The following is a 13982-nucleotide window of genomic DNA, read 5'->3' on the forward strand; positions in this document are numbered from 1 at the left end:
GTCTATGGCACTACTGGGGGGTGGCAGAGCCGGCAAGAGGGGTGTCCAGCGGAAGGAGGTTAGGCCATCAGGGTGCGCTTTTGAACAGGACACTGGGACCTTTTACTTCCTTGCTGCCACAGAGTCCAGAGCTTTGTTCTTCCTTGTCCTCTTGTCAAGGTATCCTGCCTTGCTAAACCAGAAGGGTGAGCTACGTGCTAAGACGCCTGCAGCTGTGAGAAAGATGGCCTGGCCTTGTGATCTAACTGGCCTGCCTTCTGTCTGGGTGACAGAAAGCGGACACAGGGACCAGAGACGTCTGATTCCTGAACAGTCAGTGTCTGTTTCAGGACCAGGAGACACTGGCCTCGTCCAGTGAGTTTAATGACAGTGGTGCCCAAAGCCATTCCAAGGCACACCTGAGGAGCAAGGCCCAAAGCTGAGGGTTTGCTAACCCTCACAGGCTGCAGTGCCCCCACGGCCTCACTGCCATCTTCCCACTATTTAGAGAAAATAGGTGGCAACGGAACCACAAAGAACACCTACACCCTGGGGTGGCTCCAGCAGGTCACAGGTGCAAACACCAGTAGAACAGCGCCACCTGCTGGCCTCCTGTGGCAGAGACCCAAGGCCATGTGTGGGAGCTGGAATTACACACTGTGTTTCTTTCTTTTCTTACACTCTTGTGATGAAGTTTAATTAGGCACAGTAAGAAGTTAATGATAAAATACAACAAGTGTAGCAATGTATTATAATAAAAGTTTACAACTTATGGAAGGTTTATTTCTGGAATTTTCCATTTTAGTATTTTTGGATCACAATTGACCTCAGGTAACCAAAACTAAAAATATTTGTGTGTGTGTGGGGAGTCTGGACAGCTACACTCAGAACTACTGTCAACCATTCATATGCATATCCACACATCAAATCCTCGCTGATTCCTTCTGATAAACTCTTCTGTGGTTCAAGATTCCACGAACAGTTTAGCTCACACGTACCTGGTCACACGATGGGAAAGGAAGGGCAGAGGAGTTAGCGTTCTAACCCTGGCCCTGGAAACAAAGCCACAGACTAACAGCCGACATCTAAATAGACTTTTATTTTTATTTTTCTTGTTTGGACAGAAAAGAAAAAGTCATTGGCCTTCGTTGGTCTCCCTAAGTGTTGGAAACACCTGAACTCAGAAAAAGTGGACCTTGTAGAAAAGCGTCACAAATTAAAAATATATTTCTCCACGTGGCAAAAGTGCTCGCAATCCAGTTAAGGGTACAGCAAAGATTATCTCAAACACAATCTGAAATCGGGCCCACGATCTGTGGCATCGTGGGTCCCACCACAAGTGAGGACGCTTGTGGAGAGGGAGGACACAGGAGCGACGAGGTGCCAGCCACACCTCAGCTCACCAAATGGACACGGAAGAGTGCCCCAAAGCCCCTGTTGAGGACATGGTGTATCTGAAGAGATTAGGTGGCTGCGGAGCTCAGATGAAGGGGCTGCTGCAAGGTGCAGAATCACTCGTTTCCCGTGTGTGGGGATGGCGGACCCACCTCGGGGCGGAGGCTCCATGGAGATGCATCAACCTCTGGCAGAAAGGCCTGGGTCTCTGGGTTCCACATGCCTTCCTGCCAGCTGCTGCCGGCCCCTGCTGTGGGAAGTCCCCAACCTCGGTTCCCTAGCCAGGGCCTCCTGATCCAGCTGTACCTTTCTGGGGGACCACCACACACGGAGAAAGGATACTGGAGGATTTTGTTTTCACAACGCTACGTATTTCTCAAAACAAGTAATTCTGCCAACAACGACATGGTGACAAAGAGCACAGCCTGCGGGTCCCCAGGCCTTGGGAGGTGCAGCCACATCTGGCCCTTCCTCCCCTGTCACAGGCCAGACACAGAACTGTGATCATGCAGGGAACTGTGAGGGGTGGGGGGTGGGAGAGGAAGGGATACATCTCGTTTACAGTAGACCTTAAGCAACAGTAGGAAAATAACCTGAAGATATATTGAAAAATAAAAAAACAGCATTGCTCTTCTCTGGGAACCTCTCGGTTCCCTCTCGGCCCTGCCCTCCACCAGCCCCGTGGAGGATGCAGCAGGAACACCCTGTTTAGCCAGCAAGCTGTAGCCGCTCCTGTCTCATGGAGTTTTAACGGCACCACACCGCATGTCTTCTTTCAAGGGAGCCGTCTAAGCTGATCACACACGTCCCTCGGTGCTGAGTGGTGGCACTGAGTGGCCCATTTTGCAAGCTTGCCTGGTCTGAACTTGAGCCTGTCATGATCTCTCAAGCTCTGGGCAGCAGAGCATGGTCCACCGGTCCTGCTGCTGGTAGCCTCCGCGCCATAGCCCCTCCAGTCACCCGTACCGGGCTCTGGGGAGCCCACCCCCTTTCGGGGGGTGATGCTGATAGCAGACCCTCTGGCCACACATGGGCCCTCCAGCAGGCAGGCAGGTGACAGGCTCCCTCCTTGTCCCTGCCACCCCTGGGCCAGCACAGTCTCAGTGGGCTGGTGATGCATCCTCCAGGCCCAGCAACTCCCTGACAAGTCTCTCTCCAAACTGAGCCCGGCTGTACCTCTTCACGTGGTAGGCATCTGACATTTTGTACAGGATGTAGGCGTTGTTGACAGCGATGCTGATGGCAAACCAGAACACCTGCTGCCACGTCTTGTTTGGCTTGTGGGAGATGAAATACCTGGGGACAGAGAGGAGTACAATGTCGCAGAGCTGTTTCCTGGGGTTTAAACGCTCCATCCCTTCCTCGTGGAGGGAAGCTCTTTAAGTCGCAGGAAGTAAACAAATAAAATTCGCAGAGGGAGCTCTTGAACCTTGGGGGTTGGGGGTGCAATGTTCACAAGGTCCTATCCCTACATCAGCCATGGCAAATACTGGGAGGAGGGGACTCCCCAACCAGCTGAGGGAGCCCCAGGAATAGAGCTTTTGGGCGCTGTCAGTGACCATGCTCCCGTTCAGTGACCATGACAAACTCGCTGGCTGACTAGGATAGACTATTGGAGCTATTTCTTTAATCTGTAACGAGTGCCCGATCTGGGGTGCACAAGTGTTTGTTCTCCTCAGAAAAGTCACACGGCAGGCAAGCTGGGAAGGAGAGCCCAGGGGCTCCAGAGGCTCTATACTTGGTCACAGTTTTTGCAGACACCCATACGGTGGGGGCGCCAGGGACCAGCTGTGGGTAGGGCCCTGTCACAGTGAGCTTCACTCAAGGAAAATGAAGAAAAAGGGAGAGAGGGTGGGGCTACAGCAGGCCCAACCCCATCCCCAGCAGCCCTCTTCCCGAAGCCCTTCTCTAGGCCCATCTACACCTGAAGTACTTACTCCCTCAGCTCCGGGTCCTGCGAGGTGCTCTCTCTTTCCCAGATGCGTTTCTGTTATTCATTTGTTCTTCCTTGGGGAAGACGCAGGACCCTGGGACTGGCCCTGAGGACACTATTCATGCCCAGAACCTTATCTCTTAGAATTATCTTTTCCTATATATGTTCTCTGCATCCTGGCCATATCATGTCTGAAGACCGTCAGAGTGTCTGGCACAGGACACTACGCCTCTGTGTCCACTAAACCACCACCTTCTTTGAAACGCTGTGGCGCTGATGTGGTAAGCGTCCTGTTGAGGCAGAAGAGGTGGCTTCTCACAGGCTAGATGCTCCAGAGAAGACACAGGTCTTGCTCTCCCCTCCTGACCAGGTCATAGGCCCAACAATGGAGGTTCCCCTCAGGCAGCCGAGCTTGGGTACCTGGCCAGCTGGACTAGCTCTGCTCTGGGTAGGAAGACTGTGATGAAGGCATCTACATGTGCAACAGCCTCCTCTGGTTGTCAGGAGGCCTGGGCTCTGTGCACAACAGCCTCCTCTGGTTATCAGGAGACCTGGGCAGGCTAGCTAGCTCTGTGCGCATGTAAGTCACACACATCTGCTGCACACACTGCATGTGCCTTCTGCATACTGTATATGCACAGCATAAGCCCACACCTGATCACGGGCATTCTTGTGCAAAGGAACCAAGGACTCAGTGGGCAGATGGGAGGGGGGGTGGGATGGACGAAGCCCATGGAGGATGAAGGCTGAAGGGTGTGCTAGGATGCCCATCACTGGCATCTTGTGAGGGAAGGGGACCTCAGATGGGGTTGGAGGCCTGGACTGTGAACTGAGTGCAGAGGTCTCTAGAGCTAAGGTGGGTGTGTAGGCTACCTGGGGCCTGGAGGAGGGCCAGAAACGACCTCATAGGTCCTCATGCTCCAAACACATGCTCTTCAGCATGTCTGGGTCAACACTACCTCCCAACACCAGTGTGCCGGTGTCGCTCGTCCCGCAAAGCCCCAGCCACCGCCACCCGAAGGCACAGCGGCCGCCCCCACACACCTGCTGTACTTATCATCGTATCTGCAGATGTAGCTGAGGTGAGCAGCAAAGGCCTCCACGGCCAGAGGGCAGGGGATTTCCCCACTCCTCCTCTTGATGATGACACCTGTGGGGGAGATGGGTGCTCAGCCCTCTTTCAGGCACTTAGGCACTTTCCTCGTGTTCCTGGCAGCCCAGTTCCTGGGGGTGGTGTGGGGTGTGATGGGGAACTGCATCAGCATCAGCACCACCCATCGCATGCTTTTGCAGAGAGGGGGAGGGGACGCTGAAGGCAGCAAGTGCAAAGACATCTGCCACCAAGACTCGGCAGCTTCAAGGGGCACAGGGACAATGACACACCCACGGGCAGCTCTAAGAAGCACAACCAGGACAAGCCTGAAAGGAACTGAGGGGAAGTAGCGCTCTCTCTTCTTTCCCATAGTGGGTGACTTGGTCAAGGGCTGCCGGGAGAGGGGACTCTGCATCCTTAATGGATTATATCACAGAGGAGCAAGGAGGTCCAACCCCCTCACACCTCTCAAGGTCCTTTCCTGGGGCCTTGGGATGGAAAGTTCCCTGCCTTCCCCACTGTTACCCATCCACTGACAGACACATCTACCTCAGAATGTTTTCTTTGCACATACAAAGGGAATGCAGCTAATGCCTCCAAAGTCAGAGCACAAGTCACAACCAGCAGAGCCTGGGGACCAAGGGAGAACCCACGGGACCTCCCCATTCCATCTCACCAATGGCTGCTGTGCGATGCCTGTCCCCTGGCCTGGCCTGCACTCTCTGCCTAGCCTCTGCCGGACACAGGGACAAAGATGGGGGTATCCTTCCTAGCAGCTTAGGGTGTCCCACTGTGCTGACTAGTTTTAGGTCACACTACAGAAGCACATACTATACGGAGGACACAAACATACACACACTGCTGCAGAAGCACATGTGGATCACACATGTAACACAACCATACATACATTGCACCACTATATATACATGTATGTACATACAGTGTATATACATACACACTTGCGCGCACACACATATGTGCCACAGGAACCTGCATGTCACACTACCAGCATGCAAACAGGAATGCAAACAGCGCATGGGAATGCCACATTGGAAGCAGCTCTGCAGATTCCTTTGCAATCGTCAATTTTTTTCTCAGCAGTTTAACACTGTCTTAACTGTCAGTTACTTTAAATACAGACTCTGGGCTAATTAAGTCCCTCTGTTCTGAATCGATTTTAAATCCCCAGAGAATCAGTGAGGAAAGCAGTGGGCCGCCTGGCAGCCAGGATTACACAGGCGCTTTGCTTGCAGGAGTCCGCGATGATAAAATGATCCACACATCCACCCAGAGTGTAGCGCATCATTATGCCCTAGACAACAGAAGCACCGCACCCTAACAAGCAGGCAGGTCACAAAGCCACTTGTCAATCAAATCCTCCCAGCTTGCTAAGGCGAGCTAAGGGCTGCACGAGGCTCTTCCCTGCCCCTTCCTAGGACAGAACAATGACTAAGGACACAGCCAGCATGAGGGTCCTCCAGGCTTGTGCTCTGGATGCCCCCCACTTCCTATGCCCACACTCACACTCCCTACTCACCTTGCTGCACAGGGGAGTAGGCATTGGTCAGGAAGCGGAAGTGCCCCTTGTTATACCAGCAGATCAGAGACATGTTCCCCTTTGTCCTGATCTGGTACTGGCCCCGGGCGAGTGGGGTGGCAGGGTTGGTCAACATGGATGGAGGGAGGCCCGTGCAGTCGCTTTTCCTAGAGCTCAGTAGGCCACAGCAGTAGATCCCTGGCAGGAAAGACGCAAAATCTCACATGTGCCATGTCAGGGTGCCCCACCCCCAACCCAGGGAAGGAGAGAGAGGTGCGAGCAGAACCCCCAGATGTGCCTTCCTTCCTCTGTAAGAACCGCACTAAGGTCACCAAGGCCCTGATGAGTGTGAGCAATGGACTGTTGCAACAATATGGCGCTCATCCACAGGGCCCTTTGTTGGCGCCGTGGGGCCTATCATCCCGTCTGCTTCCAGAAACCCGTATTTGCTGGGTTATCACATGTACCTCCCAGAAGAAGAGGAAGAAGACCTGAGGGAGGGAAAGACCCCAGGTCACAGCTGAGATGGTAAAGTGCTGTGGCTGTGCCCAACAATGCAGCCAGAGTCCTTGGGGTGGACACACCTGACAGTCCTAAGAACTCGTCACTGTGATGAGGCACATGGCACTCCACTGCAAAGAACTCAGTAACTCTAGATGCTTCCAAAAGTTCATAGTGATGTCATTTCTATATTACTTAACCTTAGAAAGACAAAAGCCCATACCCAATCACTCTCTGCCCATCTCCTAGCTTACTGAGCCTTGGATATCAGAAGCAACTCCTGACTCCTGGGGAAGCAGCCCAGCAGCCCCAGTGGTCCAGGGCATACTCTGTACCAACACTCTCGCCTGCCCTCTCTCTCTCTCTCTCTCTCTCTCTCTCTCTCCCTCCCATCCTCCCTTCCTCCCGCCCCCCCCCCCTCTCTCTCACACACACACACACACACGCAGAGAGAGAGAGAGAGAGAGAGAGAGAGAGAGAGAGAGAGAGAGAGAGAGAGAGAGAGAGAGCAAATCCAGGCAGGAGTGGACCATCACATACATCTATGCAGACACCATCAGAGGTCACGCCTCTCTCAGTTCCCCACTGTGTTTCATGGAGAGCTGGATCTCCTCCTGTCAAGTGTTCTAGGACCAGTTCTGCAGCTTTCCTTCCCCTCTCAGTCTGTACTCTTGCTGAGTTCAGAGCCTGCCGTGACGGCCAGTGCAGACAGTCACCCTTACTTAGCCTGCAGTGCAGAGGTGGACTGCTCCCTCACTTCAACACAGCTTCCAAGGCCCAGGGTGTAAGCTGCTTACTCTTCCACAATACAGGAGGGTTCAGTTTTAAGGCCTGATGTTCACTGTGTGGCAGAACAAAATGCCTCAATTCTAGTAGCTTCTGTCTGTGAGTGACACTTTCTGAGCTGTCTCCACGCACAGCTTAGCATTTAGGTCTTCATTTTTACATCCAACTCTGTCAGAACCATGAAAAGCTTATCAAGTCTGCAAAGAACAAACAGAACCTCTTGTCCTGAGAAGCCCAAGACCTTTCTGAGGCCCATGGGATTGTCCCTGACCACACAGGTCTCTGCCAGATGGGAAGGAGTCTCACTAGTGATGGTGGGTGATTCTCGTACTTTCCAGACTCTTCCTACTAGGAGCTTTTCCTCCAGGCCTTTGATGGCCAGAACCACACGGCGAAGGACACACACACGAGTGCCCAGAAGACTGGCAGAGCTCTGTGCCAATGCGGTCTCTAGATGATGAGCCCAGGACATTGAGATCACCAGAACCCAGACACGGGGCAGCCGAGACACCTGTGCAGTCAGTGATGGCCACTTCTCCTGTCCTCTTCACCTCCCACCCCTTCCCCAAGGAGCTGGCCACGCTGGGGTGGCTACTGGACAAACCTTGCTTCTCAAATTCTTCAAACAGGGTGAGGCTGGTGATACTGGGCCCTGTGAAGATGATATAATTCTTCCCAGCCGCATTCCGGCACAGGCTCCGGGCCACCATGCCATGGAGCTGTGGCTTGTTCTTCAGAGCATCCAGGCCATCTGGGCCACCGCCTTCCTTCAGGTGGACATAGATCTTGAATGGAAATGCACAGAGGTCAGACAGTGAAAGGCAACGTGGACCACAGCATGAAGCTGCAGGACACATGGGGCAGAGAACACGAGGAAACTACCCCAGCATCTCATCAGCCTCGTACAGTCTTAGGTCGCCACCATGGCCACCCAAAACCTGAGCAGTGGTGGTTCAGCCTGGAGGCTTCTTTCTGGAAAAGTCTAGGTGGGAAAGAAGCAGTTACAGATGGCAAAACTGGCAGTTAAAAGTGATGCAAACCTGCTTCTCAGTTCCCAAACATAAATAAAAATATCAAAAACACAGAAGCAAGGGCCATTTCAAGGGCTAGGCACGCTCTTATGTAGGTACTGACCTCTGGGCAAGATGACTAGTCAGCTCAAAGGCAGGCAGAGCAGGCCTCACCTGTCTCACCAGACCAGAGACACAGTGGAGGTCAGACACACTCCAGGGGCCAGGTCAGCAAAGAGGGGGTGCTGAACTTAGGAAGCAGTCACTACACAATCCATGCCGGCTCCGTGATGGCCACCAAAGGCGTGGGAAAGAGGATAGATTCGATGTAGGGTACCAACTAGTCCCCTAAAGAGAGCAGACATTCTTGGGAATGCTCGGAGACTTTGTACACAGCCCACTACCATTCTCTCGTGCCTGCCCTGCCCTGGCCTGCAGCACATGCTGACACTGGAGCAATCTGACCTGCCAGGGCTGCTCGGCTCTCTGAGAAACACCCAAAAGGAGCATGTGGAAGACCCGGCTGCCATGCCAGGACCCATCCTGTCTGGTAAGTTTGGGAGGTCACCTACCAAGCACAGGTGCCCCTGAAGAGAACAGAGAATGCAAGGGCCCAACTCTGTGTTTCATCAACGCACAGGAATGTGCTTAGCAAGAAAGCCTTCAACAGAGTGGGCAATACTGCACTGAGAAGCGGGCAGAACAGCAGAGCCACTGGGTTCAGCAATGGTCGGCAAGCTGGTGGTCCCGGCCTGCGTGGAGTTTCTGTAAATGCAGCGTAATAAAAGTGTTTTGACTCTGCACACATCCACCCTTAGCTTCAGAAACACTATGTTCCAGGGTTTAAAAAATTAGCCAGGCGGTGGTGGTACGCCTTTAATCCCAGCACTCGGGAGGCAGAGGCAGAGGCAGAGGCAGGTGGATCTCTGTGAGTTCGAGGCCAGCCTGGTCTACAGCTGGTTCCAGGACAGGCTCCAAAGCTACAGAGAAACCTGTCTCAAAAAAAACCGAAAAAAAAAATATACTGCATGTCCCACAGACATATATGTTGGCACCAACCCTACAAGAGGGGAGCCTGAGCACGGTACAGCTGACTCTTGTGTTCATGGCCCACGAGGCTGAAGTCAAAACACCAGCCACTGTGTTCCCCCAGGGCTCAAGAGCCTTCTGTTGCAAGACTGAGAGTGTCCATCACTCTCTGGGAGCCATAGGATTGTCTACGTCTCTACCCCTCCGGCTTCAGTCAGCATGGGTAATATAGACATGCTGACTACATACTCAAATGGCTATCTCTGCAGGTTGTGGTCAGAATGCAAAATGTTCCCTACATTTGTGTGTTTGGACAGTTGGTCCCCAGCTGGTGGTACTGCTTTGAGAGGTTAAGGGATCTTTTGGAGGTGGGGCCTTCATGAAGGGTGTGGTGTGCTGGCTTTGAGGATTATGCCTTGGTCTCTGTTTTCTACTGAGATTTCTGCTTCCTGACAGTCAACATGGTGTAGCCAGCTACCTTACCCACTGCTCCTGCTACCTCTGTGCCTGCCTTGCAGGGAACTAGCACGGACCTCTTCTAAGCTGCCTCTTGTCATGCATTTGGTCTTAGTGACAAGAAAAGTGACTAACATAAAGAACAGTAAATGTTTACTAGGACTGGGGAGATGGCTCAGTGCTTAAGAGCACTTCTGTTTGGTCCCAGCATTCCGTGGTGGCTCACAACAGTCTGTAATCGTTCCAGGAGATCTGATGCCCTCTTCTGGCCTCCGCAGGCGCCAGGTACACATGTGATGTGATACACTCATATAGTCAAAACTCATATACATAAAACAAAAAATGGATGTTAAAAAGTAAAGCATTCCCTGGAATTACAGATATGCTGGGTTTTGTGGGGGTGGTGCTGAACATAGGATTAAATTAGGAGGAGACACTAATTATAAAAGACCTTCTTCACCAGCACTGACAAAGTGCAGCTGGAAACTGATGTGTTCTAAGACACGAGTTTGTGGTCATTGGTGTGTACTGGCTTTTGTGCAGGTCTAGAGATGGTCAGGACTCAATGCTAGGCCAGGATCTTGCTCTCCTGGGACTGGTAATTTTCCCCGAACACCAGTGACGGGCAGCTGAGAGTTTGTCCTTGGCTTAGGACACACATTTGCAAGACTATCTGAAATTGCTCAGTACTTTGCCCACAGGGACAAGTCTGAGCATTCTCTTCAAGGTGGCCATGGTGTACAATGGCCCTCTGCTAAGCCAACAGCCTTTTCCTCCCTGTCAAGAATTTGGAAGTGGAACCAGAGAGGTGCTTAGAGGCTCCCAAGGGTGGAGAACTCACTACTATACAATAAGTTCTATGCCTTAAAAATTAAATGTATTAGTTTATGGTACATGTATGTATGTGCACATGCATGCCTGCATGTGAACATGCCACTGTGCACCATGGAGAGTATGTGGAAGTCAGAGGACAACATGGGGGAATTAGCTCTCTACGTTCCACCACGTGGGTCCCAGAAATCAAACGCAATCGTCAGGCTTGGTAACAAGCACCTTTACCCATTAGACTGCCTTACAGACCCTCTCTATACTTCTTGTTTAGAGATACGGTCTCACTCTGCAGCCCAGGCTGGCCTGGAATTTACAAGAGGTCCTCCTGTTTATCCCTGTGATCCCTGGAAGAACATGAGGGCCACGGCAGCAACTGAGCTGGTGAACGCAGAGGCCACTGATATGTACCAGCTCTGAGGAGCCAGGGAGGATATACATGATGCGGTCATGGGCAAACTGCACAGAGGTACATAACGAATGTGCACAGGGAAGATACAGGTGGGGGGGGGGGTTGTCTGGCCACACCAGAGAGCCCTGAGGCCTATGTACATCCCCTCACAAGGGACACCGGAGACACAGGGCGTGGGTGCTAGACTGGAGGCGTGGCTGCAACACCTACTGCTGGTGCAGTTGTGAGCAAGCAGATTACATGCTTGGAGCCCTCATTGGTGGCATGCGGCCTACAAGCCCACTGTGAAGTTGGGCACCCAGAAGTTTTTTGTTTGTTTGTTTTTTAAGTATTTATTTATTTTTTAAGACAGGGTGCTTCATGTATGAAAGCTTTGCTTTGATCTTGTATGTAGCAGAAGACGACCCTGAACTTCTGATCCTCATGCCTCAACCTTCTAAGAGCTGGGCTCACAGGCAGGAACTACCATACCAGGCTATGCGGTGCTAGAGATCAAATCTAGGGCTTTGTGCATGCTAGGAAAGCACTCTACCAAGCTACACCCCTAGCCCCCAAAGTGCTTTTTTTTTAAAAAAAAAAAAAAACAAACTCAGTCGTCACCACTATCCTGGGATTGTTGCAGGACCCCCAGCAGACATCTGACAGACAGTACTATTCTGTGTCTTGCCGCAAGCTGTGGCTACACCTTTTGCCGTTTGAAATATGGCAACAAAATGAGCCCGAACCTCCCTTCTTCACAGCTTCGTAAGGAGATTCCTTCTTAGCACAGACCTCAGCAAGCCGGCATTCAGCTGTTCCTCTTTGCTTATCAATTCAAGAACTTTCACGCTGCGTCTAGGCTTAGCACTTTGCCAGACACTTCTGACGAATCTGCTGGGTCGCTATACGGAAATACGGCTCATTTTTGGCACAAGCACTGTGTTAGGCGACCCAATGACAGACAGCAGCAAGGTGACTTATGGGCAGGTGGTGTATATGGGGTGGATATGCAGGGTGGACTCAGATTCCATCTCCCTACTCAAGAAAGGCTATTCCTGGAGTGGTTTAAGTGATAGTTTCAGATGGCGATTCACGGCAGGTAACTGGACGCTGAAACTGTGGGCTGGCCGTGTAAATGTGAGCAGAGAGGACACAGTGCAAGCAACAGCACTTGAGACGCCAATAAGGCTGGAGCTGGCAACACGGCCAGCGACTGACAGGCAGCAGACACTCAAGGCAGCACTTTGTTGATGGACCCAGAGATAGACAGAGTTGGGCTCCAGCCACCCCAATGGCCTGAACAACGCACGATAATCGCCATTTTTGGGTCAGGGGACATGCATGGAGCTCGTGGTTCCTGCCTCGGTTCAGCCCGCAGCAGTCAAGAGGAATAACCAGCCTCAAAGCAATTACTTCAGCCATTGTCCAGTCTCTGCCATGGCCCCAGATGAACCCTAGGCAAGGAAGTCTGATGGCTTTCCTCCTGGAAACCCTCCAGCTCTCAGGGGCTTTTCTTCTTTTCCTCAATCTCCCACCTTTACCAAATTCTCCTTAATAAGGCTTGCCTCCACCGAGACAAACTCAAAGCCAGTATCCCAGGCCATCTTTGGTGCCTCTAAGTGTCTGGCACCACTGGTCCTTGGGTCATCTCAAAACCCCTACATGACAGGGGTGGAGTCAATCATGGCTGTGTCCTCTCCAAGGACCAGCTTCCCCACAGGAGGTAGAGACAGACTGCCCTCTGCTGGAGTGCTGGGGCCGAGCGTGACAGACAGTGGGAAGAGAGTGAGCTGACTGGGCCCAGGGTCTCCCCAGGGTCCCCCCCCCCCACTTCCTACACCTCTCATCCCCCCCTCCGCAGTGCCCGACTCACCTGGATGATGAAGCCGGTCGAAGAACACTGGCGGACCCACAGGCTGAATTTTCCGCTTTTTTCCTCTTCCGCAGCTCACGCTCCGTGCATGTGGCAATAAACACGGGGTCCTCATCAATCAGGGGTTCGTGTAGCACCTGTGGGAAAAGGAAAACCAGGAGTGCTCACGGGGCAGTGTGAGTCTGGCTCTCAGCAACACCTTCGGAAGGCTGTGTGACCACGATGAAGTCGCCTGGCTTCTCTGACCTGAAGTCTCCTTACCTGCGAAGGGTTAGCATAACCACACTGCGGCTCTGGGGAGGACTCAGCTGGGAAGCATGGGTGCTCTCACCTACACACTGGCTGTGCCTGTGATCTTCCCTGGCATGAGACAACAGGCTCAGAGCCACTGTCCCAGGCCCATCTTCAGTGACTGTGAGCATCTGGAACCCTCGATCCTTGGGTCATGTCAAAACCCTACATCACAGGGATGGAGCCAGGTATGACTGTGGCCCATATCAGTGATTTATATCGTTGGTCCAGGGCCACCAGGCCCAATTTGTGTCATTGTGTGTGTAGGGGTATGTGTGTGGGGGGGCATATGTGAACATGAATGAAGATGTGCTGCAGAATATTAATTTAAGATGTGTTACATTTGTTTATGCTGTCAAATATCTGTTTAATGACACGAAGATTGTTGCATTCTTTTATGTTGCATGTTTGACTCTGTAAAGCTGTGTTACTCTGCCTGCCTAAAACACACGATTGGTCTAATAAAAAGCTGAATGGTCAGTAGCCTGGCAGGAGAGGGATAGGTGGGGCTGGCAGGCAGAGAGAATAAATAGGAAGAGAAGTCTAGGGAAGGAATTGAGAAGCAAGAAAAGGAGGAGAGGAGGATGCTGGGGCCAGCCATGCAGCGACCCAGCCAGCCACAGAATAAGGAGGAAAGAAAGGTATATAGAATAGAGAAAGGCAAAAGCCCAGAGGCAAAAGGCAGATGGGATAATTTAAGAAAAGTTGGCTAGAAACAAGCCAAGCTAAGGGTGGGCATTTGTAAGTAAGAATAAGTCTCCATGTATTTATTTGGGGGCCCAAAATTAAAAGCAAGCAAACCGGAAAACAAACAAAGCAACTACAAAGATGTCCACGGGGGCCAGAGGCATCTGACCCTGGGACTGGAGGTACGAGTGGT

The 13982-nt window shown here is 52.1% G+C and overlaps 1 protein-coding gene across 1 annotated transcript in view; it reads right to left on the reverse strand.

Moving 5' to 3' along the window:
• Window positions 1-1059: 1059 nt before the first annotated feature.
• Window positions 1060-13982, reverse strand: part of Pgbd5 (piggyBac transposable element derived 5) — a 61162-nt gene continuing 48239 nt past the window's right edge. Inside the window, 6 exon segments of the mRNA XM_048450248.3 lie at window positions 1060-2670; window positions 4352-4457; window positions 5938-6135; window positions 7829-8009; window positions 12812-12862; window positions 12865-12948. Coding sequence (XP_048306205.3) covers window positions 2475-2670; window positions 4352-4457; window positions 5938-6135; window positions 7829-8009; window positions 12812-12862; window positions 12865-12948 — 816 coding nt within the window. The 3' untranslated portion in view covers window positions 1060-2474.

Source organism: Myodes glareolus, chromosome 22, assembly GCF_982192425.1.
Source record: "Myodes glareolus chromosome 22, mMyoGla1.1, whole genome shotgun sequence".
NCBI classification, from domain to species: Eukaryota; Metazoa; Chordata; class Mammalia; order Rodentia; family Cricetidae; genus Myodes; species Myodes glareolus.